The sequence below is a fragment of the Phaeoacremonium minimum genome, assembly GCF_000392275.1.
Source record: "Phaeoacremonium minimum UCRPA7 unplaced genomic scaffold PA7_03_scaffold_442, whole genome shotgun sequence".
Classification (NCBI taxonomy): Eukaryota; Fungi; Ascomycota; class Sordariomycetes; order Togniniales; family Togniniaceae; genus Phaeoacremonium; species Phaeoacremonium minimum.
Window position 1 is genome coordinate 18,516 of NW_006921344.1, and position 25,562 is coordinate 44,077.

General features: G+C 51.7%; 6 protein-coding genes across 6 annotated transcripts in view; 3 read left to right on the forward strand and 3 right to left on the reverse strand.

Moving 5' to 3' along the window:
• UCRPA7_5884 (putative matrix metalloproteinase-11 protein) overlaps positions 1–336 on the forward strand; it is a gene marked incomplete at both ends in the record, with an annotated part of 859 nt that extends 523 nt beyond the window's left edge. The window contains one exon of the mRNA XM_007918428.1: positions 23–336. Within this exon, the coding sequence (XP_007916619.1) occupies positions 23–336 (314 nt within the window). The remainder of the gene's footprint in view (positions 1–22) is intronic.
• A 1,134-nt stretch (positions 337–1,470) lies between these two features.
• On the forward strand, positions 1,471–2,847 carry UCRPA7_5885 (putative aldehyde dehydrogenase protein; the record flags this gene model as incomplete). Its single annotated transcript, XM_007918429.1, has 1 exon — positions 1,471–2,847. The coding sequence occupies one exon, from the start codon at positions 1,471–1,473 to the stop codon at positions 2,845–2,847; it is 1,377 nt and encodes a 458-aa protein (XP_007916620.1).
• Positions 2,848–4,416: 1,569 nt separating this feature from the next.
• Positions 4,417–5,643, reverse strand: UCRPA7_5886 (putative spry domain-containing protein; the record flags this gene model as incomplete). The annotated part of the gene is made up of 1 exon (XM_007918430.1): positions 4,417–5,643. One exon carries the CDS (start codon positions 5,641–5,643, stop codon positions 4,417–4,419), a length of 1,227 nt encoding a protein of 408 aa, XP_007916621.1.
• Positions 5,644–6,761: 1,118 nt separating this feature from the next.
• On the reverse strand, positions 6,762–9,582 carry UCRPA7_5887 (putative ca2+ h+-exchanging protein; the record flags this gene model as incomplete). Its single annotated transcript, XM_007918431.1, has 7 exons — positions 6,762–8,198; positions 8,249–8,326; positions 8,375–8,446; positions 8,500–8,607; positions 8,657–8,672; positions 8,951–9,460; positions 9,557–9,582. The coding sequence occupies 7 exons, from the start codon at positions 9,580–9,582 to the stop codon at positions 6,762–6,764; spliced, it is 2,247 nt and encodes a 748-aa protein (XP_007916622.1).
• A 2,796-nt stretch (positions 9,583–12,378) lies between these two features.
• Positions 12,379–15,603, reverse strand: UCRPA7_5888 (putative camk camkl kin4 protein kinase protein; the record flags this gene model as incomplete). Its single annotated transcript, XM_007918432.1, has 4 exons — positions 12,379–14,313; positions 14,366–14,959; positions 15,020–15,339; positions 15,558–15,603. 4 exons carry the CDS (start codon positions 15,601–15,603, stop codon positions 12,379–12,381), a joined length of 2,895 nt encoding a protein of 964 aa, XP_007916623.1.
• An 8,661-nt stretch (positions 15,604–24,264) lies between these two features.
• On the forward strand, positions 24,265–24,915 carry UCRPA7_5889 (hypothetical protein; the record flags this gene model as incomplete). The annotated part of the gene is made up of 1 exon (XM_007918433.1): positions 24,265–24,915. The coding sequence occupies one exon, from the start codon at positions 24,265–24,267 to the stop codon at positions 24,913–24,915; it is 651 nt and encodes a 216-aa protein (XP_007916624.1).
• Positions 24,916–25,562: the final 647 nt, after the last annotated feature.

Consider the following 25,562-nt stretch of genomic DNA (forward strand, 5'->3'; position numbering starts at 1 on the left):
ACACAGAACATTGACTTCATAGCCAACATCTTTTACCACGAGCTTGGCCACATTTTGGGCTTGAGGCACGAACGTGCTCACGAGCTCGTGGATGAGAGGCGCATCTCCTCTGTTCAGTTCGGGCCCGCCAGCCCCAAGTCGGTAATGAATAACGACTTCGATGATGGCAGACTGCACTTGATCGTAATTCATTCGCTAGATAAGCTGTGGGTACAGAAGTTCTACGCATATGATGAGCCCAGCTTTGCTGGGTCGCTTATCGTAGATGTAGAGGCTGAGTATCTTGAGGTTGCCAGGTACAATCTCACATCCATTCGCAAGAGCCTCGTCAACTAATTATTCTATATGTCCTTAGTATATTTAACTCGATTTACACTTTGATGCAACTGTATTGGGCCAGCATGATGTGGTATCTTTGGGGCTCGCTTTAACGTTCACTCTAAGCCTAGGATGATCTCAAGCGCTGCCTCCTCTGAATACGTCTTCGATGAGAAGCACAATTGATAGAACCTTTTGCACACATAGTCAATGAAAAAACCTTTGTTGACGAAATATTCGGTGATTATCTCAGGCGAAGCTCACAATTCACAAATAAGTGTAGAAAGAAGACTATAATCAAGGACATTTTACTTGGAAAGAATCAGTCACTATAAAGAGAGATAATAGCATAAGTCTAACTATGATCATTAGAACTCCTAAAATTTACTGTATGATTACTAATAAATTATAAAGAAATCTTAACACAGAGACAGAAGCAAGACTAACGCAAAGAAATTCTAGGACTACATGTGATCAGATCAGACCACATTCTATGCCGAGGCATTCTCTTCCATCGGATTGGTCACATTTGCCACAGCAAATTCACTGGACTCACTGCATATTTATCTAGAATAGTGCACACAGCAAATACCTATGGTCGGAAGCACTGGAGCGGGAGGCAAATTACCTTTTGGAGTACTTGAACTCCCACTTGGCAGCTTAAGAAGGTGTGGTGAGTGCACGAGTCATGTCTTCACTGCCACGTCTTCTGTTGGCGTCTTCTCAAGGTCTCCCTTTTTACCTCTGTTTGTCTTCTCTTGTATGTGGCTTATATCCAACGAATAAGCCTGATTAGATATATTAGATCTAGAGATTTGTGATTCATTGAGTATCTTCCTCTATCTGAGGTTACCCGGATGTCACCGATCTGTTCTGCTTGGCAGCTTATTGATAATTCATTCCAGTATTGTTGATCACGCCATGCGGGAGTTCGGTAACTTGATACTGACAGCGAATATCCGATCTATCCGGCTAGCTGTCATGGGAACAGATGCTCCATGGGCACTCCACACATCTTTGGGGTGAACTATAAGATTTCCCCTTCATCCATTCAAGTACGATAGCCTAAATTAGCAATGAGACATCATTTTAAACGATCAAATAGCTCATGCCATAACACTTTCCGGTGCACAACAGCAACAATTCAGCACAATGTCGCGCAAGTATCAAACGTTAAGCCCCGCTACGGGTCAGGTTGTCAAAGAATTCCATGGGCTTTCGGATCGGGAAGTTGAATCGGCATTGGATAAGGCCAATCGACGGTTTGCAGATGACTGGCGCTTCCGCCCTGTGCAAGATCGAGCACGCGTCCTTACAAAAGCAGCTGCTATATTGCGAGAGAGGATCGACGAGTATGCGGGAATCGTCACACTTGAGATGGGCAAGCTTATAAGCCAGTCCCGAGCAGAGGTTGAGGTATCTGCCGGTATTTTGGAGTATTACGCCAAACATGCGGAACCCTATCTGGAGACAAAGCCTGTTCTTGGAACCCAAAACACCGTCATTGTCACAGAGCCGATCGGCATTATCCTGGCAGTTGAGCCTTGGAATTTTCCCTACTACCAATTGGCGCGTGTGGTAGGCCCTCAGCTCGCCGCTGGCAACGTTGTTATTGTTAAGCACTCCCGGAACGTCCCGCAAGCCGCTCTAGCTTTCGAAGAACTGCTCCGGGAAGCCGGCGCACCAGAGGGCGTCTACACGAACCTTTTCGTTGAGTTCGACCAGGTCAACAAGATTATCGACGACTTCCGTGTTCGTGGAGTGACGCTCACAGGCAGCGAAAGTGCGGGCGCAAAAGTCGCCGAACGAGCCGGTCGCGCGCTGAAGAAGGTTGTGCTGGAACTTGGGGGTAGTGATCCATTTATCGTGCTTAGTGACGCTGATATGGAAGATGCCGTACGTCAAGGTGCCGAGGGTCGTATGGCCGTGACAGGCCAGGAATGTGTAGCGTCGAAGCGCTTCATCATTGTCGGCAAGGAGCGCGGCCATCTCTTTGTCGAAGGGTTGAAGAAGATCTTTGATTCTTTGAAGTTCGGTGATCCAGCGGATGAGTCAACTACTCTTGGTCCATTGAGCTCGGAGAGCGCCCGTGATACATTGTTTGAACAGATCAAGTCGGCCAAGGCTCATGGGGCTCATATTGTCTCTGGTGGAAAGATCATTGACCGGCCCGGCTTTTACATCGAGCCTGCCATCATCACAGATATCGACGAGAAGAATCCTCTTTATTACGAAGAAACATTTGGTCCTGTCGCGTCGATCTATGTCGTCGACGATGAGGAAGAGGCTATCAAACTCGCCAATGCAACGAGGTACGGTCTGGGTGCGTCTGTTTTCAGTAAAAATATTGCGCATGCCCGAGCTGTGGCTACTAAGATCGAAACTGGAATGGTATTTATTAACTCGCCAGCGGTACTGTTACCGGATGTGCCGTTTGGAGGTATCAAGAATTCGGGTTTCGGCCGGGAGCTCGGGGAGCTAGGGATCGGCGAATTTGTGAATCGTAAAGTCATCCGGGTCGCAGCTTGAGGGTCACTAGATTGGCATGACTTTTAGGAAATGCAGAAATAGATAAATGTATATATTTGTTACTAATACAAAAGCTTTCAGTTGCACGACCCGCTAAAGTTATTTGGCACTCACAATTATATCACCTTGTTCAACAAGCTTCCCGTCCATTCCGTTTGCTCCTCCTTCTCTTCTCCTCTTCTCTTCTCTTACCACCCTACTAGCACCTCTAAGAAGTAACCATAGTCCCTTCTCCGATTTAAATGTCCTCCAGAACCCCAAATGGTACAAAGCTCACACTCAAGAGACATGCCACCTCTCGTGATAGGGCTATCTATAGATCAAGGTAACTATACATAAGAGGGCATGCCAGGTATTCAACTTATGCCACAGTGTACTCTCACCGTCTGGAACTTTGTCGTAATGGCCTAGGGAGAAGACCATAGTGAGTAGCTGATCTGAGAAATACTGACATACTTGATCTAGATAATATCAGCGAAGAATAAAAAGGATCAAAACAGTCATATATAGATCAGATAATGGCCCTGGATATGCCCTTAAAGGAACCTTTACTGTGTTGTGAAGTGCAAAACTGATGTGTATTGTATGGCTTAACTAACAGGACTTGCATGGCCGACCAACATCACCTGCCTGTACCTCACAGAGTTCCATGTTGTGGGCACGATTGAAGCTACAACTGCGCCGTCAGAGCCATTGACTTCCGAGGCTACGTGTCTTCACTACTGTCAGGAGCCTTGAGGCTCATTGTTATGGGAGTGCATCTTTTCGACTGCGAGAGCTCGAGGCTCTGTCAATACATGATGGAGCACCCGTGTGTTGCTGTCATTGTTGTTAGACTGTCAGAGACTCTGAGACTTGTTGCTGTGGAAGCCTCTTCATTGCTATTATTTGGTCCTGTCAGAAAAGCTTATAATTATGAGGTGTCAAAAAGAGGACCATTGATTGAGATTATTCTACTCTATCAAATTGATTATTGTGAGAAGAGACAATAGTATTATGTCTTATTGTGTATCTTATGGTGTATTAGATAGAGTGATCTGAGCTAAATCTGATCAAATAGATATAGCTTATAGTGTATCAGGTAGAGTGATATGGGCTGAGTCTAAACAATTGAATTTCGAAGCATTTTTCAGTCTATTTGGCTGTATAGTAGATCTAAGAAATGACCTTCATCGCAAAGAACATCTAAATAGGTACGGATCGAAGTCATGATTCTCGGGCTTTGACGGGTTGTCTGTTGGCTAGGAAAGAGGCAGGATGCCTTGATGATATGATCAACGCGCGGAGAGTTGGCTTAAATGTATTTGAGAATAACAAAAGATATTCGGGTTTTGTCCACACCTCAGAGTTCTGTTTACTACTCTGAGACTCATACTCCAGTTGTTCATCCGGCTCCTGAGGTTTCTGGCCGAGGGATACTAATCGTCTGGTAAGAAGCAAGAGATGCAGAGGCGATTTATCAGGCTCCAGGCGATGTGCCGTACTCATGAGTAATCGCAAGATCAGAAGGAAAGCAGCCTTCAAAATAAATTCTCCATTTTAGCTCCTAGCTGTCACCTTCTTCCTCATTCACTCGGGCAACCCCTGATACATCCACTGACTCGGCTCAAAAATAATCTCAAAACTAACATCCTCAAACGTGCCTACGGCGCAACTCAAGTCATGGAACCCCTCGAGCCCCGTAACTGGCAAGTCCTGCTCCGCGTCCGTCTCCTCATGCAAGTTCCACCGGCCCGCCTCCCTACCGTTCCTCGTAAAGAAGATATCCACCTCGATCTTGCCGCCGGCGGGCGTGAAGGTCATCCCCAGACCATACGTCTCGCCTTTCACAAACGGCGCCGTGAAGCTCTTGCCGCCCCACCGGTCATTGATGTACTTGTGCCCATCGTCGCCGTGCACTGCCAGCGACCCGCGGTGCCACCCCGGCATGCGGAAGGTCGGGTACGGCAGCGCCGCGTACCCAATGGCGAGCGACGTCTCGCGCGCCGCGCAGTCCGGGCGCACACGCACCTCGTAGTAGACCGTCTTGGGCCGGCCCGTCGCCAGCGGGCTGTGCTCCGTCACGGCGTACAGCGGCGGGTAGCCGACGATGCAGTTGTCGCCGCTGCGCTTGTCCGTCTTGCCCGCCCACACGCCCGGCGACACCCACGCCAGCGTGCCCCGGTACGTCGTGTTCGGCGGCGGCGCCATCAGCCGCGGGTTGTGGAACGCCAGTGCGCCCAGCGCCGCCGCGTCCAGCCGGATCGGCGCGCTGAGCGGGTACCGCTTCACCCATGCCTCGCCGGCGTTGGCTTGCGCCTCCGTCGCGTTTGAGGCGGGAGATCTGTCAAAGCCGGAGAAGATATCCGGGGGCGGCGGGAACAGCGACGTGTCTGGCACGACGGATTCCCAGTCATGCTGGGGTTTATCCTTTTGAGATGGTGGAGGTCCCGGGGGAGGAGCAGCGTAGTCAGCGCCTCCATGAGATGGTGGTGGTCCTGGCGGCGGCGCAAAGTCATCCTGCCGGTGTGATGGCGGCGGTCCAGAAGGGGGAGCATAGTCCTCCTGCTGTCGAGCTGGTGGAGGACCGGGCGGTGGTGCAAATTCATCCTGCTGATGAGTCGGCGGCGGCCCTGCCGGAGGCGCATACTCCGCCTGTTGTCGCTGAGACGGTGGAGGTCCCGATGGTGGAGCATAATCAGTTTCCGGGGCCCGATGTGAGGGCGGTGGGCCGGAAGGCGGCGCGAATTCGCCTCCCGATAGATCATTCAGCGGGTGCTGCTGCTTCTGCGGATACTGTGATTGCGGTGTGCTCATCTTGACTGACGGCGGTTTCGCAGACGATTGTTGTTGAGAAGGCACCTGAGCCGGCCGGGGTGGCTCCTCATTATGACCGTCCTTACTGCTGCCAAAACACATGACGTATGCAGGTAATGTGTGGCTATGTGAAGTGAGTTGAGGAAGTGCACGTCAACAAGGCAGACTGAGATGGATGAAAGTGTGCAAGATGAAAGAACTCGGTCGCTGTGCTGGTTGAGATGGTTGCTACCAACAAGATGAGAGGCAAAGTGACGTTGATGCGGCGGGGAGTAGTACCAAAACGGTGATGCAGCTACGACGCACGACAAAGAAGATGGATGCAGCCAATCATCAAATCACCGATGGGCGTATTGAGGCAGCCCAGGCTTTGTAGTGATGGATGACAATGACAATTAAGGACTGCTTGGAGCTCGTTGGATATTCCTGTCGCTCCAATTCGGTGGGCGAACCCAGCAAATGAGGGAGGCTGTGCTACGCTTGCCAAGCGGCACAAAGGCAGTACTTAGCCATATAAGTCAACCACGCTTGACTTCAGTTGGCTCAAACTATAATATGGTCCTCTGCCAATACGCGCCATTCATTGCGTTAGTGACATCTAAGAATACCGTTAACTTTCTTTATTCTAGAATGCTGCTAGAGTCGAATACGCATCCCGCGCCACATGTAGTACCATCGTTCCAACAAATCGGTTAGCTTCCTGATGAGCAATTCACTTCTGCTAACCACATTCAGACATTCCATTTCACATACGACTACAATCACGGTAGCGCATGGTTTTGAGGGATCGACTGTTTGCATTCTGAGATGAGCTATGTGACTATCGTCTTGCTGTCCATTCTGCCCACGGCAGATGAGTTGGACACCTGTCCCAATACTAAGAAACACTTATCGTACAATCTTTCGAGCAAGAGCTAAGTGAAACGTTGCCGTAGATTGTAGTCCCGCTTACTCCGAAGAGAAAGGGTGAGAAAATATCAATGTTGGATAAAAGGACATAGCTAAGAGCATATGTACGAAATGAAAGTTGTTTGGCGAGCTGAGCAGGAATTCCTAGTCGCCGTTGTTTCCTTCACGATACGATGAACCCATGATCGCTACATGTCATCCGTCACAGCTTAAGCTCCCCAAGAGCTGGCGTCAAGGGGATTCGGGTAGTAGAACGCCACGACACCAATAATTATGTAGGTTGCACATAGAAGAGCACCCTCGAGATAATTGCTGCGACCATCGAGGACCAGGAAATTGACAATGAATGCCGAAACGAACAGGCATACGGTCTCGAAAAGGGTGAAGTAGAGAGTCATCTCTCGGTTCATGATCCAGCCAAGAATGACAACCAGAGGCGTGATGAAGAGGGCAATTTGAATAGAACTACCGACAGCAACACCAATCGCCAGATCCATCTTGTTCTTCATGGCGACGGTGATGGCGGTGACGTGCTCAGCGGCATTGCCGACAATCGGCAAAATGATCAGACCTATAAATATTTCGCTGATCGTGCTGGTTTGGACAAGACCGTTGATAGAATCAACCATGAATTCGGCACAAACAGCAACCAGACCAGTGGAGACTAGCAGAAGAATGATAGCGCTAGTACGCGACATATCACCCGCATACTTGTCGGCAGCATCCTCAGCAGCAGCTCCAGATGAGAGCGCTGCAAGAGGGACCTGCGATGGTAACATAGCTCCTGGAGGTCGAAACTGATATTGATTCAGGCGATCAGGTAACGAGTTTGTACGACGGATGCCAAAGCGGACACGGGGTACTGGACCAGTAGGTACAGGAGGCATAGCCCGCAATTCCGGCGGTTGTGTGAAGACGGTAGGAGCCAAGCTTTTCGCCACAGGTTTCAAAGACATGCCGAGAAGCGCGTTGAAGGGTCGTCGGCCCATTGTCACGTCAACAGTGCCGTCTTCGTTGGGGGTGATATTTGAGAGAGCGAAGTCAACACGGCGAGGTTCGCCTGAAGGCTCGAGTGGCTTCTCTGCGAATTCAGGATTCTCGACGATGGTTTCCTCAGTCGGGCTGGTAGCACCATGAGAGTCTGAGTTGTGTCTCTTGGAATGTCTACGATAGCGTCGCATAGACCGCTTGTGATGCCGCTTCCTGTGGCGATGAGGTCTCTCATCCTCGACAGCAGACTCGTCTCCATCAGGCACATTCAGTTTCTGGAAAAGAGATGGGCGCGAAGCCGTCTCTTCGGTTGGTGAGAACTCGTGAGTGGGACTAACTGCGTTCGCCGTTCCGAAGGAGGGGGTGCGTGTGGGCCCAACATCAGTCGTATCCATGGAGGCTACACTTGATTTACGGCGACGCCCTCCACGAATGACCCGTTTGACACGTTTTGAGACAGTATCCTTCGAGTGACCCGAAGAATCAGAATCAGAGTCAGAAGATGAACTATCATCAGAGCTTGAGGTGTCGAGCCAGACTGCAACAGGACCAGGGGTTGATTCCGCATCGATAATGTTCTGCGGCGTAGACTCATACATGTAGGCATGAGACTTCAATTGGAACAGTAAATAGATGATGTAAACCAGGAGGAGGATCTAGAGACCAATTAGCAAACTGCACGACAATTATTGATATTATAACATACCACACTGGTGCCTCGGCTAATCTTGAGCGACTGCTCATCCGCAAGGTTTTGATCCTTGAATGAGGCATGGAAGGCCGTCTATAACCTGTCAGTAGTGTCGCTGAGGGGGATAGTAACCTGACATACGGGCAAAACAAGACTGATCACACTCAAGCTGAGTAGACACGCGCTCATCTGTGTAACAGTGCTGTTGTAGATCTGACTGGCGTTAGTCTCGGTGTAAGGATCAATTTGTTGTGCAGAAAACGCACCTGCTCTCGGAAGCGCAAACCGCCAAGGAGGAAAGACATGCCCAGGATGAGCAGAAGGTTGGCGAGGATCGAGCCGAGGAGGGAAGCTTGGACAATACGGATTTCATCCTACACCAAGTTAGACGCCTCCAGATGTGGATGTCGTACCAAGACGTACCTTGACAAGTGCAATACTGTTAGGTTAGAGAAAGACACATTAGTGAGCATGGATTCAATTTACGCAAGCAGTGCATGGCGCGACACATTGGGAAGATAGAAGATACGAAGGAAGAAGGTTCAAGGATATGGGACGCGATTGATCTGATAATGCCTTTACAGGGCTTCTCTCTCTTTCTTGTCTTGATCACTTCTGTGAGGTAGACATACATGCTGAGCGGCCGGTTAGCAATTGATCGAAGGATATATGGCTTGCCCAACGCAGAAGGGCGTGGGGTAGTGGTAGATAACTTACAAGATGATAAGTTCCACGGCGTTGCCGAACGTAACATTCAGCAGAGCACCGATTGTGTCACCTAATCTATGAGCCACAGTCTCGGTAGCGTGGCTCAAGAGCCCTGCCAGCGGAATAATGGCAATGGCATTCATGGCAAAGATCACTCCGGGTGGCATGTTCGGGACAAACTCGACGGCGATGCCGACGGGCACAAAGACCAGCAGGAGGTTGATCCAGCTGTGGAACAAGATCTTCTTGAAGGTCAAGTAGAATCTTGCAGCAATAGGTTTCTTCTCTTCACCGGCCTTGGTCTCTATGAGAGACCCCGACCCCGTAGTTTGCGGAGATGTAGCGGGCTGCCCGGCGCCGCCGTCATCCTCTCCAGGACCGTTATGCGATCCCAACTTAGGGGCGGACTTCTCGGCCGGCTGGTCGAGAGGCTTGTGAATGCTGCCATCATTGCCATTGCTACTGGTGGTCGCGATCGTGGCGGAATGCGACTGGGTAGAGGAAAAGGTTCGGGGGTTACTTATGGGGAGCAGAGCGGGATCGGGTCGTGTCGACGCGCTACGTGAGCCTCCATGCGCTTTGGATGTTGCCCAAGAGCGTATTGATGCTATATACGAAGAGTCAGGTGAAGTTTCCTTCATCGAATGGGCTGTGCGTAGCAAGTGTTGGCACGAGTGTCGGGGCAAAATGGCGATTTTGCTTGGGGGGGGTGATGAGAGAAGGGAAAAGAAAGGGAGAAAAAGGAACGGGACGCCGTGTTGGGAATGAGGCACTCGACATATAAATGACCAGAGCGTCGTGGTTCTAGGGCAGGGCAGCCAAGGAGTGGCCAAAGGTGCGGAGGCGTGGGGGCGTTCAGTCATTGGCACTGCTCGGTCCCTAAACAGGCGTGACAGGGACCATGCCAGAGGGGAGGCCCCCCCTAAGGTTGAGATTGACGTCCTCCTAGCGCGCAGAGCCCACTGTGACTCGTCCGGCTGCACCACACTGGTGGCGCGGCTGCACACTAAACAGCCCCAACAGCGGAACCTTGTTAGCGGAGCGTGATCTGTGAATTGAAACCCTTCATTGGCTCCAGCCGTATCAAGGTTCCTCTCGATAGGGTTCTGGTTCCCAGCGACTCCAGTGCATGTGCGACCAATTCGAGAACGATGACGCTGACGACGCGCGAATCATCGTCCAGCCGGCACTACCGGAGAAGAAATATGCTTGGTTCTCATGAGTCGTGATAGTGCTGATGCTGTAAACGACGCCGGGTCTGCATGGGGCAACAGATGCTTCAGTGAGACAAGCACTCTTGTCCCTCACTTGGCAGCAGCTTGATAATCAAGCAGGCGAGCACGTGGGGGAGCTAATGCTCATAGTGTCCTGCACTGGTGGTTCTTGGTGAGGCGGCTCTTGGTGGGCTAGGGCCAGGTAGTTCGGGGGCGGAGCGGACGTAAGCAGCGGATTCGGGGAACCTGAGAACCCCAACAGCTAAGATAGCGTTGAACTTACTCATTATGATGATTTGAACAATGGTGATATGACAGCGGATGGCGCCGGTTCTCGTCAGCGTCCGCCCCCGTCAACCGGCTGCTGCTGGGCTTCTAAACACTCTCTTCGCCTTGCTATCGTTGTTCACTCGCCGCCAAGGCCCAGAAATGGCAGGTTGTTAAGTGTGGCCAGGAATGTCGACTCGGGCGGATTACACAGTGGAGTCGTTCGTCGTCCTCCGCTTGCTCCGGCAGGAGGGGTGTGCTGTCTCTGATCCGTATTGGTGCGTTCCGGCCTGCAGACGGTGCCGAAAGCCGTTGTAGATCACCCCTGGAACAGCAGAATCCTCTAAGAGGGAATGTCAACCTCCTACAGCTGACTGGCTGTTTGATGATGGGAAGAATATAGAGAGAATGGTCGTCGCCGGAAGATGCTAGTCACGGAGAAGGAGGAAGCCACCCCGGGATATCCTCAGCCGTTTGCTTGATGGTCCGTGACTGGTCTGCTGATAGATATCACTCAGTGAGATGACCAGGCGATGTCAAGAAGACATTTCATGCTGCCGGTAACTGATCCTGATGTAAGTTAGAAGAGAGAATAGGTAGATAGGTTGTTGGGATTTGCATGCATCCCCACATACCTCAGGGAAACAAGGATCAAACCGGATCAAACGGACGCAAGCGACATCATGCCAGTGCCAAGGCTGCAGTAGTCTTGAAGAAGTGTTTCCCAACCAAGAAGCAGAGATTCAACGAGAGCGTTCATTGCTAGTGAGAAAGCTCTCGCTCCTTCTGTTCTGCCATTGCGAGCCACATCATCTGACCCTATAATGATTCACCCGCAAGGCTGACACCATGGAGAGGTCGAGATATGACACAGAAAACTTGCTCATGGATGCCTTAAGCTACATAGGGACGAGGTAGGTTGTAATGTAATGTCACTTTTTGGGTAGGTGAGGAGCAGGAATGCAGAGAATGGAAAGAGCGACTTGGCGAGATTCGCACGTCACACACCTCACACATACCCGGATACAATGTTCGATGCTTCAATAGCAATAAACTTTAAAGAGCCACAGTACTTTGCATAGCCAAGGCTGAGTAAGTAAAAACTGTGATTATTATTTACAGTATATTTACACATTTCCATAGAGCATATGCATCACATCAAGGGTAGCCAGCAAAGTCCCCATTTACAGATCATTGAATCATCTTTCTCAACCTATGTAAGTATCGATCTCGACCACAGACTGCAACCTTGTCTCCTGTCTTCTTATCTACTCGAACATTTCCACGCTCTCTCGATGCTTCCCTTTTCTTTCCTTCCCAGTCCATCTCCCTGGGTCCGCCTGGACCTATATGCCGGAACATGTACGCACGCGAGACCGCGCGCGCAGGTCTCATAATGCAGAGTAGTAATAGTGAGCCTCCCGAGAAGAAGTAGAGATCTTCAGAGTGTAAGCAGTGGATAATAATAGTTGTAGTGGTGATATGATGTGATGATAGCAGTAGTAGGGTTATTGCCACCACCACCATCTCTCGGAGGGAAAAAAAGACTTTAAGTTCCGACAACACCAGTACAGCAAGACCCTTCGAAATGCCAGTTCACGCCTCGACTCCCTTCCAATACCTGGGATTCAAATTTCCGTTCTCAAGCAAAAACAGAAAATGAGTATGCGCAATCTCTCGTCTAACTGCTTGATCAAAACTCGAAGTGAGGGGGTATTGATATCAGACAGAGCTGAGCAACAATCGCGTGGCGGGAATGGTGTCGATGTATTAGAAACGCAGCAAGTCGAAAAGGCCGTCTTATTACAAAAACATATCGTGATTTCGTTGAATGAGGTAAGGAAAAGATGAACCGTGCAACCAGGATGGATCTATCTCCATCTGAGACACGGTGGTTCGAGAGTCCATAGACATTAATTCATAAGAGAGGGGATTGGCAGGTAGGTTCGACCACCATTATCGCTCTTCTCCACCCCTGGCTTTTCCTCTCCTCCTGAAGAAATCCATGACTCTTCTTGCAGCACCACTGCTGCCGGCATGGTCGTGACGTTGCGCAAAACCGTCGTCTGTGTCGTACGCATCAACGAAGCGCTTGTTCTTCTGCAACACGCCACGGTGACCACGGCTGGTCACTCGGCGATCGTCAAAACCATGTGGCTCAGCATAGTTGGTCTGATACGGCGCTGAGTTGGGTGGTCGGCGATCCAGGGATGATTCTGATCCAGCGTTCGGAACATTTCCTTGCTGCATGTATTGCGGAATCGCACTCGGCCTTCGCTCATGTTGCGCGGAGCCATATCGCTGCTGAACCGGACTAGAGTTCTGAGCTGGTACAGGCTGAGAATCTTGTAGCTGAGCATACATGCCATCGAGAGCAGAAGCGTCCACGGTTCGTTCCACGTTTTGATCGACATAGCGACCGTATTGGTCAACCGCAGGAGGCTCCTGGATAGGGAGATCCTGTTGAGACTCGCCCGGGCCGCTGTCATACTCCTTGCCTAGACCGATGGCGCGAGAAAAGGATTGAGGAATCAGAGAGAATCGTCGAGTGTGCTTCTCCTGGGACGTGTGAGAGCCAGTCATGCTGCCAGACCTCTTCTTTCCAAGAGCCAGAGAGAATGAGCGCCGTGACCGCTTCGAATCCATGGAAGGGCGGCCGGGAGCTTCGTCGCCACCGGGCATCGTGTTACTCATGCTGACAGGAGGATACTTCCTAGATTTTTCTGCGGGTTGTGGCTGCTGCTCAGACTTCTTGCGGTTCCTACCCCCAAACAAAGAGCCAGAGCGACCAAAGATCTTTCCGCCAATCTCACCAATAGTGTTGGATCGCTTGTGACCTCTGACCTCACCACCCTCGCCTTCGCCTGGAAAGCCAGAGACTCTGGCAAACTTGGAAGGAACATGGATGCTCGGTCGTCCATAGTCCATGTTCGGCTGGTCTTGCGGGATGGGTTCTGAGATATTGTAGCCTTTTACACCGGCTTTAGGTTGTTGAATCCTTCCGTGTACGTTAGTACCCGCAACTGTAGGGGGTATTGGTTTGCCGTACGAAACTCGTCCTCCTGCACCCAGGCCCATCGAGGCCGTTGAACCACCTGTAGCCGGTCGTCCGGTTGAAGCACCTGCAACTGTTGTCATGAAAGCAGCATCGGAGGCAGAACGTTGCCCATCGCGACTTGGTCGGGAAGGCGGCACATTTTGGTTACGATGTGCGCTCGGTGGTCGTCGCTGAGCTGCCGTCTTGCCGTACCCATCCCTTGACACGGGTGGGTCTCGAGGAAGAGGTTTGTCCTTCGTGAAAGCCGATTCAGGGACCTCCACAGGTCCCTGGCTTCCAGAGCGAGCTCTCGTCTTCGCGGGGGTGCCTGGCTGACTAGACGGCTCCCCACGTTGGGTCTGAGTGGTCGGTGCCACATATTCGACCTGGACTGTCCTACGCTTGTTATCTTTCTGCTGCCGAGCATAAGCAGCAGCCTCCGCTTCAGGATCAACAGTGCCCTGCTTTGATGCGAGACCTCCAAGAGCAGGAGAGGCCGCGGCCTTCTTGGAAGACTCCCGTACGGACGCGCTTCGGTTAAGCCTGACGTCGCTATCTTCTGCGGGAACGGTCGTATTCTGAATCTCGCCTGGCGTGGTAGTGCTGCTGGTGATGAACTCGACCACATGCGCATATTCGCTGAGCCAGCTGTGACGTGCGACCTCGAACAAGTCTGCGCGCTTGCGGGGGTTAGGTACTAATATCCTTCGGAGAAGGTCTCTGGCATGTGGCGTGACATATTCTGGGAAAGTTAGAGGGGTGTTGACAATGTACTTGTATAGAAGATTGATGTTATCGCCTTCAGGATTCGCTGGGTCATCGTCAAACGGGAGGTAGCCCGCCAACATGGCGTACTGTATGCGAGTATTAGTAGGGGTAATGCGAAAGGGGAGACTGGAAACCAACCAGAATTACGCCACAGCTCCAGACATCGACTTTTCGACCAGTGTACAGGGAATCGCTGACCACAAGCTCGGGCGCGGCATAACACGGACTACCACAGCTAGTCTGCATGAGATCTCCTTTCCTCGAGCCGTTGGCCTTAGTCTTGTCCAACCCCATGCGCTTGACAAACTCGCGATCTTGTAGATTCAGCTCCTCATCTTCAGTGAGTTCTTCGTTCGGGTCAAACGTGTTCGCAAAACCGAAGTCCGTAATGATGATGTTACGGTTCCGGTCTAGGAGCAAATTCTCGAGCTTCAAATCACGGTGGACAATACCCTTCTTGTGCAGGTAGCCAACACCAGAAACGAGTTGAGCGAACAATCGACGTGCAGCATTGTCCTTGAGATAGCGGTGATTTAGAATGTAGTCGAAAAGCTCTCCGCCAGATGCGTACTCGAGGACGATACCGTAATGCCTCTCGGACTCCTCCATCTTGTGTAGTCGGACTATGTTGGGATGTGTTAGTTGTTTTAGGATGGCAACCTCCCGCATGATCTTTGCCATGCGCGATGGGTTGCTACCCAGTTGATCTTTCTTTATTAGCTTGATGGCGACCTGCGGTCATATCAAATTAGCTTCATTCCTTTGGCCTCATATGTCATCGGTATCACGAACCTGAACACCGCCATCTTGCTTCCAACCAAGCTTAACTTTGCCAAACTCGCCTTCGCCTATTGTGTTTCCAAGGATGTACTCGCCAAACTTGGTATGCTTCTCCCTTTTTCCAGAGTGGTCATGCCTGCTTCGACCTCCTCGTCGAGCATCGTCGCCTTGATCGACCTGCGCAACGACTGGAGGTGGCGCGGCCTCATCATCGATCTCATCCGCATGGTGAGGTTGAGCTAGAGCAAGTCGTTCCTTCTCCCTCTCGATGTCGACTTCAGGTTGTGAAATCAGGATGCTGTTAAGAATCTCGCTCGCCTCGCGTGATGGGCCTTTCGAAGAGCTAGTAGTAGCTGTGCGTATCGGCACCGATGTGGAAGCTCCCGACTGCCTGCTGTCCCGGGTATTGCTCGAGGGTTGCCCACCGTGATGTGTCCTCCGACTCCGTGAGCTCTGTGCTGCAGCATCATCTTGGTAGATACCAGCATCAGCACTGCCGTTTGCGGCGGCGCTCCGCCTCGATGAGTTATTTGAGCCATCGGTTGCGTACGCCTGTCTTCTAGAGCTCGACCCGGCACCCGAGCTGCCCTGGCCATGCTGGGTCGAGGAGGTTCGAGGGGGCACCGCCGTGGGCATGTTCCTTCGACGGTCCGAAGGGGACGCGCGATATTCCTGAGAGCCAGCGGGTGCAACAGGCACGGGCGAAGTGATGGCCGTGCGTGAGTTCATTGGGGAATTGAGTGGAGAGGGAACGGGGTCGGTCGCGCTGTGTTTCCTGGACGATCGCTTCGACGATGATGGGGAGGCGGTGGAGCCCTGCTGGTTGGCATGATAAGCTTCACGTGTCGGCGATGAATGAGACGAGTTGTAGTGCCGGCTTGCCGGCGAGGCCGGAACCAAGGGCGGCGTGTTGAGCGAAGCGACGGACGTTGGTTGATGAGGCGCGGGCTGCAGAGCGGCAGTAGACGACATTTTCCACGCCGAAACGCGCAGAAAGTTGTTCCGGGCTCACTTCTGAAGCTGTTTAACCCCTGGAGATGCAGGTAGAATTCGGGGGGCAGATTGGGCTGAAGAGGAGATTCGCTGCAGGAGGGGGGAAAGGGAAGTTGTTGGCAGGTCCCCGATGTATGTCGGTAGGTAGGTAGACACTGGCGGGAAAGCGAGACAAGAACAGGAATTGCAAAAGCCCTGCAATTAATTGCCTGGATATACCGACAGCTGGGCAAGAGTCACCAATGGACCATACCAGTTATCATGGCGCACTGCGATTTGTTGTTTGGGGGTTGGATTTGCTGATCTCCTTTCGGTTTCGCCTCAGGTCTCCGTCAACATGCAGCCCAGACGCGACACCCGCAGCGAGGCCCAAAAAGCGTGGTTGTTGATTAGCCCGTTGACTAGACCACCCGCTCGCTGACGGGATGGGATGTTATGGGGGGGAGCGGATAGGGATAGGGGGGCGATACGGCCACGAATCGACCAAGGCGGCGCAGCTCGAAACCGACTGTCTCTGGGCGACAAAAGGACGGCCGCGATGGGGTCGTCGGTCGTCGGTCGGCGATGAGGCTGCCGAGCGCGTGGGCGGAGGAGGAGAGGGATATCGAGAGAAGAGTGAGGAGAGAAGGAGGAGGAGAATAGAGGTACGCCTTTGGAGAGGGAGCGAAAGTGGTAAGGCAAGGCAAGGTAAGTAAGGACTTGTCTTGGGGCTTTGGGGGGGGATGGGGCAGGTAAGGTCAGGTACGGGCCACTGAGCGGGAGTGGTAATTTCACGAAACGAGTCTCTCTGGCTCTGGCAGGTGTATCTTTGCCAGGTCTGCGATCACACGTCTCTCACCCTGCAATTCAGACAAGATCCAGGTATCTTTTGATTGGCACCATGGAAAATGGGCGACCACCAAGTGAACCAACTCATAGACAGAGCCCACTCCACTGTGTTTTTCAATGCTAAAATAAAATGCTCCTCGTTAATTTCGCGCTCTGGGGAGAGGCCAGGGTGTGGTCCCGCAACAAGGGACAAGGGTCCTTATTACTGCGTCGTGAGCTAAAGTAGGCAAGGTATGGTAGATCCTCTTTGCTTGCTACAATACCTTGAATACCTGCATTGCGCAGCAGTAACCTTACCTAGGTACGTACATCAGATAGATGTATGGGTTTTCAACTTTACCGGCTACCTAGGTAGCTATCGAATTATCTACATACACATGCAACAACCTTTTACCGAGACTCGTTGCTGCTACTTGAGTAGATCATCTCGACGCTTGTATCAACACGTGGTGGTATGGTAACAAATGCCGTTTAAATCGATAGAGTCGCCAGCTTGTCACCTGGATAGCTTCAGACCAGCGAGCCCTTGTTTCGGGCTAGAAAAGCACGCCAATCTCGAGGTACCGAGGCTTCACCACGACGACGACGACGATGATGCTGATGCTGATGCTGATGATGGCGGCCATGGTGCTACAACTCCTACTGAGCAGGGATTGAGCCGCCTTACAGTGTCCGTCGCATTGCTGTCCTGTGTGCGACGCGGCTCACAGGTCTCGGGGCGCCGGCCAGCTGCTGCTGGCATGCTCTTCCAAGGAGGGAGAGACGGTGAGCGCCTGTACTACGCTGCAAATGAGATCCGCAGCAGCAGGCCGTCGTCGAGTAGCACAAGTACGGCTCGCAAGTAGGGAAGTTGATGGTTAAACTGAAAAAAGGGGTTTGCAGCTACGGGAACAAGACCGACGTACCTATCTTAGCATGCAGTACCTGCAGGTGTGTCTTTTCTAGATGCCCTGAGCTGAGCTGGAGGTAGTACTCTCGAGTCTTTCAGCAAGCCATCTGATCTGGCGCTCGTCGTCAAGTCAAGAGAGCTGGAGTTATCGTCAACTTGATTGCCTCTGGCACTGAGATGCATAGCATAGCGCGCATACTCCGGAACGTAGGATCAATATCTCATGAATAGTAAGTATGCCCTCCACCTCAGACATCGCGTTCTCCACCCTACAGGCCGACTGCCATGCTCAGCCGGTTCCACATTGTTCGAGAAGCGCGATCAGCGTCATGCTGGAAAATTAGCCTCGCCTGTTTCCAAAAGCTTGGAGCCGGGATGAGAGCGAGCCAATTTACTCCAAGGAATATAGGCTTAGATTGCCGCCTCGCTCGCAAACGAAGGTCTGGAAACAACGGCTAAAGCAGTAGCAGCAACAGCAACAGTCCTGTCGAAAATTACGTAGCTGCAAGGCCCGAAGCCATCGGTCCATCCTCGCCCTGGCGTCCCTGAGCCTAGCTCAATGCAGACAAGGACAAGGGTCGATGCGTGGACCTTGATAGCATCTCTCGGCAGGCGGCCAATTCTGGGTCCAGATGGTCAGAAACATCGTGACCAGGGCAAGAAGAAACGAACGAGAAAAGCAAGACCTGTGTTTGTTTTAATGCATCCTTTCCCCCTGCAAGTCAGCTTTTTGCTGCGCGTCTTGTTCGTGATAGTGAGCGAGCCTTGGCACCTCGCGCGCGTTAGCACGCATGTGTGGGACTGGACGAGATGCTCCGTCCATTGAAAGCGTGTTTCAAGGCATAAAATGCCGTCGTTTCCAGGTTGTTTACTGGCCCTGACCACAAGGTCGTGGCTTCGCATTGACGTGGCATTTCTAGGCTGCTCGCTACTAGCCAACAGATTTCGCGGGAAGCCAGTGCAGCAGACTGTCATCGCAACCACAACTTGGGTTCTTGGGCACCTGCCATGCGATGAATGCGGCCTCTTGGAGAATGTGAGAACCATTGCATGAACTCGGTATTGATTGCAGGGAGCTCCACTTCATTCAACTTCATTGCCAGCGAACCGCTCACGAGAATCGGGCTGCTGATGAAGCTATCCTTCCAACAATCTTGTATGGCCATGGCTGTTTTCTAAGTTTTCCTCTCATGTTTTCTTTTTTCGTCCCAATTTCCTATTCAGCTTGATGGGCTGGAAGGAAAATCCTCAATTGGCTTGCAGAAGGATGACATCGGTGAGGCATTGAATTCGGAGATTGAGGCGTATCGACGTGCAGGGGTCTCCTTGCCATTCGCTCGTCTTCCGCTTGGTAGCTAGACGATCCCACAGTCACCACACTGGAGAAGCCCTCCTCTCCTTGCCTCCAACCGACGAAGGTAACATTATAATTCAGCCTTGAGCTATAGGTCCAAGAGGCTGGCCATAATCATACGCGACATATGTCATCCCTACAGTGTGTCTCTCGTCATTCAAGGTAACATGCCCGATGCGCATGCAGGGTACGTGATCAATCAATGCTTGTCGCAGATCCCATTTCCTACAATTCGGCAGCACGTCGCGCTGTAGCCGCGTCGGGGTCCGTCTACCTAACAACTTGCGTAAATTGACACGGAGTATCTTGCAGCTTCTCCGACGGCACATTGACGCGGGTGTCCAGCCCAATGGCATTACCCGGGTTGCCTCTTCCTTCCTCATGCTTCACAGCACCAGACCTGCAATGATGCAGCATGGACGACTTCTTTTGCAGCCATGGTTCCAGGACTAGACGCATCACACATGCTTAAGAAGTAAACCCCCCCAAGGGCACCCCCCTCCGAAACTTGACCCGAGTGTCTACATCTAGCAGAACCATACGTGTCTAGGAGCTAGTTCGTTCTGGTCATATAGGGCTTCGTCATTGGAACGAATATATCAATCTACTATTCAATGCGTGAGAAGCATGCGACCAAATTTCATTGGAATGCGCGACCTGGGGAATCGATAGCTGGCCCCATAGGTCGGGTACTTGCATTGGTTCCTGAAAAGGTCGCTCCTCAGCCCATTCAACGCCTGCCGCTTCCCGGATCCACGTTTCAAGTGTGAGGCTGCCTCCGCTGGCCAAATAATCTTTAGCCGGTTCGCGTGTCTCGAGCATAGCGGCCTCTAGTGTGCTCGCTGTCTCACAGACTCCTGGCTTCCTGAAGCGTCGCTTTAACATGTGTGGTATGAGCCCTAGCTTGTGTCCATTGAAGATATGGCCGTCACTTCATAGTTTGATTGAGATGTTGTACTTATCTAGCCCAACCGCAAATCCGGTAAGGATTGCACTATATGCGACAAGAATAGCAATTGTCGGAAGAGGTCCAACATCGAGAGTTGGAACGGTCAAGTTGACTAGTCCAGTCAAAAGATTGGCGACGAGAAACACGGCCAGGCCATTCCGATTGTACGCACGCAACACCGTGCTCGTTGCTGTTGTATACGCCTCCTTTTCGGCTCTAGCATCTTGTGCATTGTAGAACGCTGGGAATAGTAGGGTCTCGACGAGACAACAAGCGGTCAGTTGTACAGAGTTGAAAGAGACCACCCATAAAACGTATGGGAGGTTTGCTAGTCGTCGAGACACTGTCAAGTTCGCACCATAGCCGTACGTCGTAGACAGGAAATAGAGAGCCATCCAAACACAGCTCCATGCCGTCATCGTTAGGAGCAGGGTGATTCTCTGAGTGGACCCCTTGGAGTCACTCCGAGCGTTAAGACGTCGTGGCAGCACGTACATGCCTGCATCTTGGCCAGCCAAAAATATCGCGAGATATCCAATGAAGCTGAAGATGCCCTCTCTATTCATAGAAACCAAGTCGGTGCGTGGCGCCGTCAAAATGTACGCTTTGAGGTCGGTGCTTTCCAGGGCCACTTGATAAATGACAGCGAGCAGTATAGCAAGGGCTGCATACGATGGGATGATCTTCAATGCAGACTGAAAAGCAGCCACAAACGGCGGTAGGAGGCCAAGTGTGAAGAAAAAGTTCCAATGAACCCCATATTCCGTGACATGCTCAGCATAATCAAGTCCCTTGACGCTTAATAGGCGTATGACTCCGAGAACGAGCAACGGAAAGGAGTGGCGCATTGAATATAGAAGCCTTCGGTAGAGTGGTGTGGCGCGCCCTTCAGCACGCTCTTTGAGGACGGGACGTGCAGCAACGACTCCCGCAGAGTATACGAACGCGCCAACGCCAATGTCCATCAAAGAAGTGCCCCATGTCTCAACCTTGGCGAACCGCCGCGGAAATATTCTGAAATCGACTGCAAGAATCGCCAGGCACGTAGTGATCATCATCGAACCTCTAAACGAGGTGAGGAACGGTTTCGTTGACAAGACATCAAGAGGGGGTGTGGACGCTTTGGACTGGGCAGTCGGCGGAAGCTTGGGCTTCTTTCTCCGAGCTCCAAGATTTGTTGGGAGAGCATAGACAAAGATTGCCGGTGCAATCAGCAAGGCGTTGAGAAGCAGCGGTGTGCCGGCATAGAGAGTGAAGGCGAGCAGGATGGCCCCGACATTGATCATATAATCGACGACGAATCCGAGAACTGAGTAAGGCTTGAAAAACGATTGGCGGGCCTGCAAAACAGACCAAAGGAGGACAGCAACCTGTAACAAAGGTCAGCTCTCCGAGGTTTCAGCGTCAATGAGTGCCGGTCTTACAGGCAATACGGCGGTGACCGCGGCGATTTCGCTGACTGGGCCACCGGAAAGATTGGACACGAAGTCCTCTTTCAGCTGCTTGTAGCTGGCGGATGAGTTAGACATTCCGAGGCACTTCTTGTCAGGGAGTGGGATATGAAAGAAAGAAAAAAATCAGATTCCTCGGAAGTCAGGAGTCATGGCGTTGCGCAGTCGTGGCTTCAACGGAGTCAGGACAGATGGCCAAGTCGAGAACTGATCAACTTCAGCCTTGGAGTGGTCGCTCGTCAGAACTCGGCTGAGGCTCCCCTTACAGGGGCCTCCACCAGCCTATCGCGGCCCCAGCAGCCGTTACCTCAGCGTCACGTGCGCCCCCTTTGCACCTACATTTTCTTGACAAGTGATCTATGTCTTGCTATTTCCAGCGACTACGATGCATCTCCATCCTGCCCGTCGAAATGCGTTGTAACGCAGAATCCTCGGCGTGGCGAAGTTAGTTTCTTTGTTCTCAGCTCCCTTTCGGCCGGCGTCGGGGAAGGTTACGTATGACACATGTTGCCGTTTCTTTGTTCTCCTGCTGTCCCGGCAGTCTGGATATCTGCCCGCTTTGTCGCCCAAGTGGTCTGACTTCCCCGGCTCGTCTCCCCCTATCCCGTGGCCATTTACAATTGATGAAGCCTTTGATTGTTGGAAATGAGAAAGCTACAAAAGAACCAGGGTTGTGTGCTTGGCTTTGGGCTCGTCAAGAGATGAATCCGCCGCATTCCCAACAAAAATTCTCAAGTTGGCCGTGCTTGAATCTTCAACATTTTACTTCAATTAGTCCGTCATGGAAGCAAAGGATCGAAGTCGACCCATCTTGGAACCTATTTGGACTGAATACCACAATCTTGGCGGGTACCCTAGGACAGCTTTCCGAGTGGCTCGTACTCCGGGGTTCTCAGCATCACCAGCATCGCCCAAGACTCTCCCAAGCCCAATGCATCCAGACACTCCAATTTATGACTCGTCCGTGAGGAACCACGAGGCTGCTATGGTTGACAGCCTCGAGAGACGAGGATCGACAAGAAGCCGGTCTGCATCGAAAGTCCTGTCTCCTATTGTGGAACAACACGCCATGGCCGCGAGGCTTGAGAGCTTCTCCATGAACAGCCCAACAACCCCACGAATCCCAAGGCCCCCTCAGTCAGCTCCTGTCAGCCCAAGAGGCCAAACTCTAGTATCAGAGACAAGATCGCTCCTTCTTTCAGGGGTGCCTCGAACCCAAGCTAGTACTTTGGCTGCCATGGTGGATCGAAGACAGTCTGCCCCTGCAGAAGTCATCGCCGAGCATCGACGACGCAGCCAACTACTTCTTCGCCACCAGTTGCAGGCTTGGGGTCACGTTCATTTTGGCAATGCCTCAAAAGCAGACATCTTCGTCGCTGCTGTCGCCTTCCGGCGGTCGAGTGAGGTCTCACTTGGTGGCGAGGACGAGGAGGCAAAGCCTTCGAGTAGCCGCACGGTTCGGGCACGAGTTCGACCAAAGGCCTTAGATAGGAAACCCTTCCTTATCCAGCGGACCTTTGACCTCAGCGAGATGCGATCCATTGTCCCACAACCTACGAGCCCCTCGACCATGCCCCGACGGCCGTCATTGGATATCGCTGCGCGTGCGGCTCATCAAGGTTCACGCCGGCGATCTGTCAGTGTCAACCCTCAGTCCCCCGGTCGAGTCTTGCGGTCTGCAAGCAAACAGGAGGCTGCTCGTAGCGCAGCCCGCGGAACCAAAGAGATCCCCATACGTAAGTTGCTCCCCGCATTCCTGGGGAATACTGCTAGGATCGAAGCTAACCATTAACAACAGATCTGGCTTACGCACGGTCTCATCTACCTATTATAGCCTCTTTCATCATGTCTGGTCATCTGCGGCAGGGAGATATCATTGATATTCCTCTTCCACACCCAGAGGCGTGGTACCAGACAGTAGCATTCGTTTATACTGGTCAGGGAGAATTTACGGATGCAATCAAGCAGAATATCTTGCATCTTGGAGGAAAGGTCTAGCCACATATAAACGTTGGCTCAATGCTTCACGACAGCCGGTGACGGCGGACTCGCATTCGAATTTGTTCAGTCACAGCAACGATCACTGCCGGGTGGCACATAAATTGGAACAAAAGCAGATTTCATGTAATACTTGTTCACTTGCTTTGTTTGTTTGCTGGTCTGAGGTATATATGCATATCATCGCCATTGATTCAGCTCATTAGTTTCCACTAGCAATCTATCCTCACAATCAAGGATTATCAATAATATCCATTCCCATACTACGTTAAGCTTGATCATGAAGTATTCATATTAGGGTTGCGACTCGTGACTTCGCCGGACGGTCCGGACGGAAACAACCGCGTCTGGAACGACAGCCAATTTTCGTGACATATCATACCATGGAAGTCTGGGGTTCTGGTCCCATTCACTTCGACCAGTGTAATTATCAGAACTGCTTGTTAGCGGAGCTTTAGTCCCTGGCGCGATCTAGACTGCATCAAATAAAGTTACGGTGCTTCAGGTAGCTGGTAGGTGCGACTTTTATTTCATGGTGTAACCACGGCGTGTTGTGAGTCAAATTGAACGCGCAAGCCCGTCCCTTCCGAGAACGGCTGTTACGGAAAACACGATTAGGCGTCTTTACCTTATATCAAGCACAACCCCAGTACCAGACTCCATTTGCACAACATCACCTTCACGACTCACACCTTGTCTGCAATACTCTCCATGATCGTCTCCAATGATGACTGCATATCGACAGCTCATCATACGAGATTTCTGCGAGACAGACAACATCGCAGCTAACGGACCATGGGCAACGCACCGCTTATATTGATCAACGGTTGGCCTGGCGTCGGTAAACAAACCGTCGCGGAGATGTTGGCACTTCTTCTTGGGGAGGACAAGGCACACCTCGTCGACGACAACAACTTTGTTGGCACCGTCCATCTGCCTCATGGCCACCCTGACTTTGAAAAGTCAAAGAGGGAGGATCGAGACACAGCATTCGCCAATTTTGTCGAAGATGCCTCCTCACTAGGCAAGATCACAATCTTTACCGACTGCCAGGCGGATACCATTGAAGGACGCAGCGTTGCTCAGGAGTATGAAGCAACTGCGGCACGCAGCAACCGCGCTCTCATCCCCATATACCTGGATTGTCAGCTAGAGGAAAACCTACGACGGGTCCAGACGCTGGAGCGCAGGACGAGCCTGAAGGACAAGATCCGCAGCCCTAAGGAGGCCCGGTCTGTCCGCAACGAAGGCGGTCGCCTCTTTGTTTTCCCTGACCACAATGGCCTGACTCTCAATATCACGAACATGGCGCCCGGCGAGGCTGCCATTAGTATTCTTGGCTTCATGAACGACGAGATAGCTCGCAGAGATACTGAGCTCGCAAATGCCGAAACGACACCTCTGGAAGGGCAGGAGCCGGATTGGTTACATCTGGATGCAAGATGATTCGCCTATGCCACCCACCCGGATGTCATCCCGCGAAATGCATACTGCGATTCAAAAAGAAAAAGTATCATTGGGTCAGCAATGAAGGCCCCGGGCATATGCCCAAGGAAATACCGGTCCTTCACACCCAACGAACAATAGCAATTAGGTTGGGTGCAACCCGGCGCAGTGGCATGCAGGCTGGCTGCCACCCCACGCCACTGGACAGGCACGTTGATAGTCTTGTTAAACTGATATATGAGAGTTGTCATGCAGTTGACAGTCATCTCGACCGTGTTTGCTGTGGATTCTTAGGAGGATCTCGATCATGACCAGAAACGGCTGGCAGATTCTGCCTGATATGGTGAACGTTAAGTCGGACTCGGAATGAGAGCAGGACGACACAGCCAGAGCTTCGATCAAAAGGCGATGTTGATTCTAAATTGAAGTTGCCAGGACTGTTTATTTATGCTAGACTTTAAGAAAGCATTCATATTGGACATCAGACCTAGCCTCTTATACCAACTCAGTTGACGAATAGCTGTCTGTCTGTGGAGCAAAGTGAATTTCTTAGTCAAGTCAAAGCGATTGACTACTGTATTTTGCCGGTGCTGTTCAGTGCCATGGAAGTTGTCTCGTGGTAACAACTACATTGCCAGCTTTTCTCG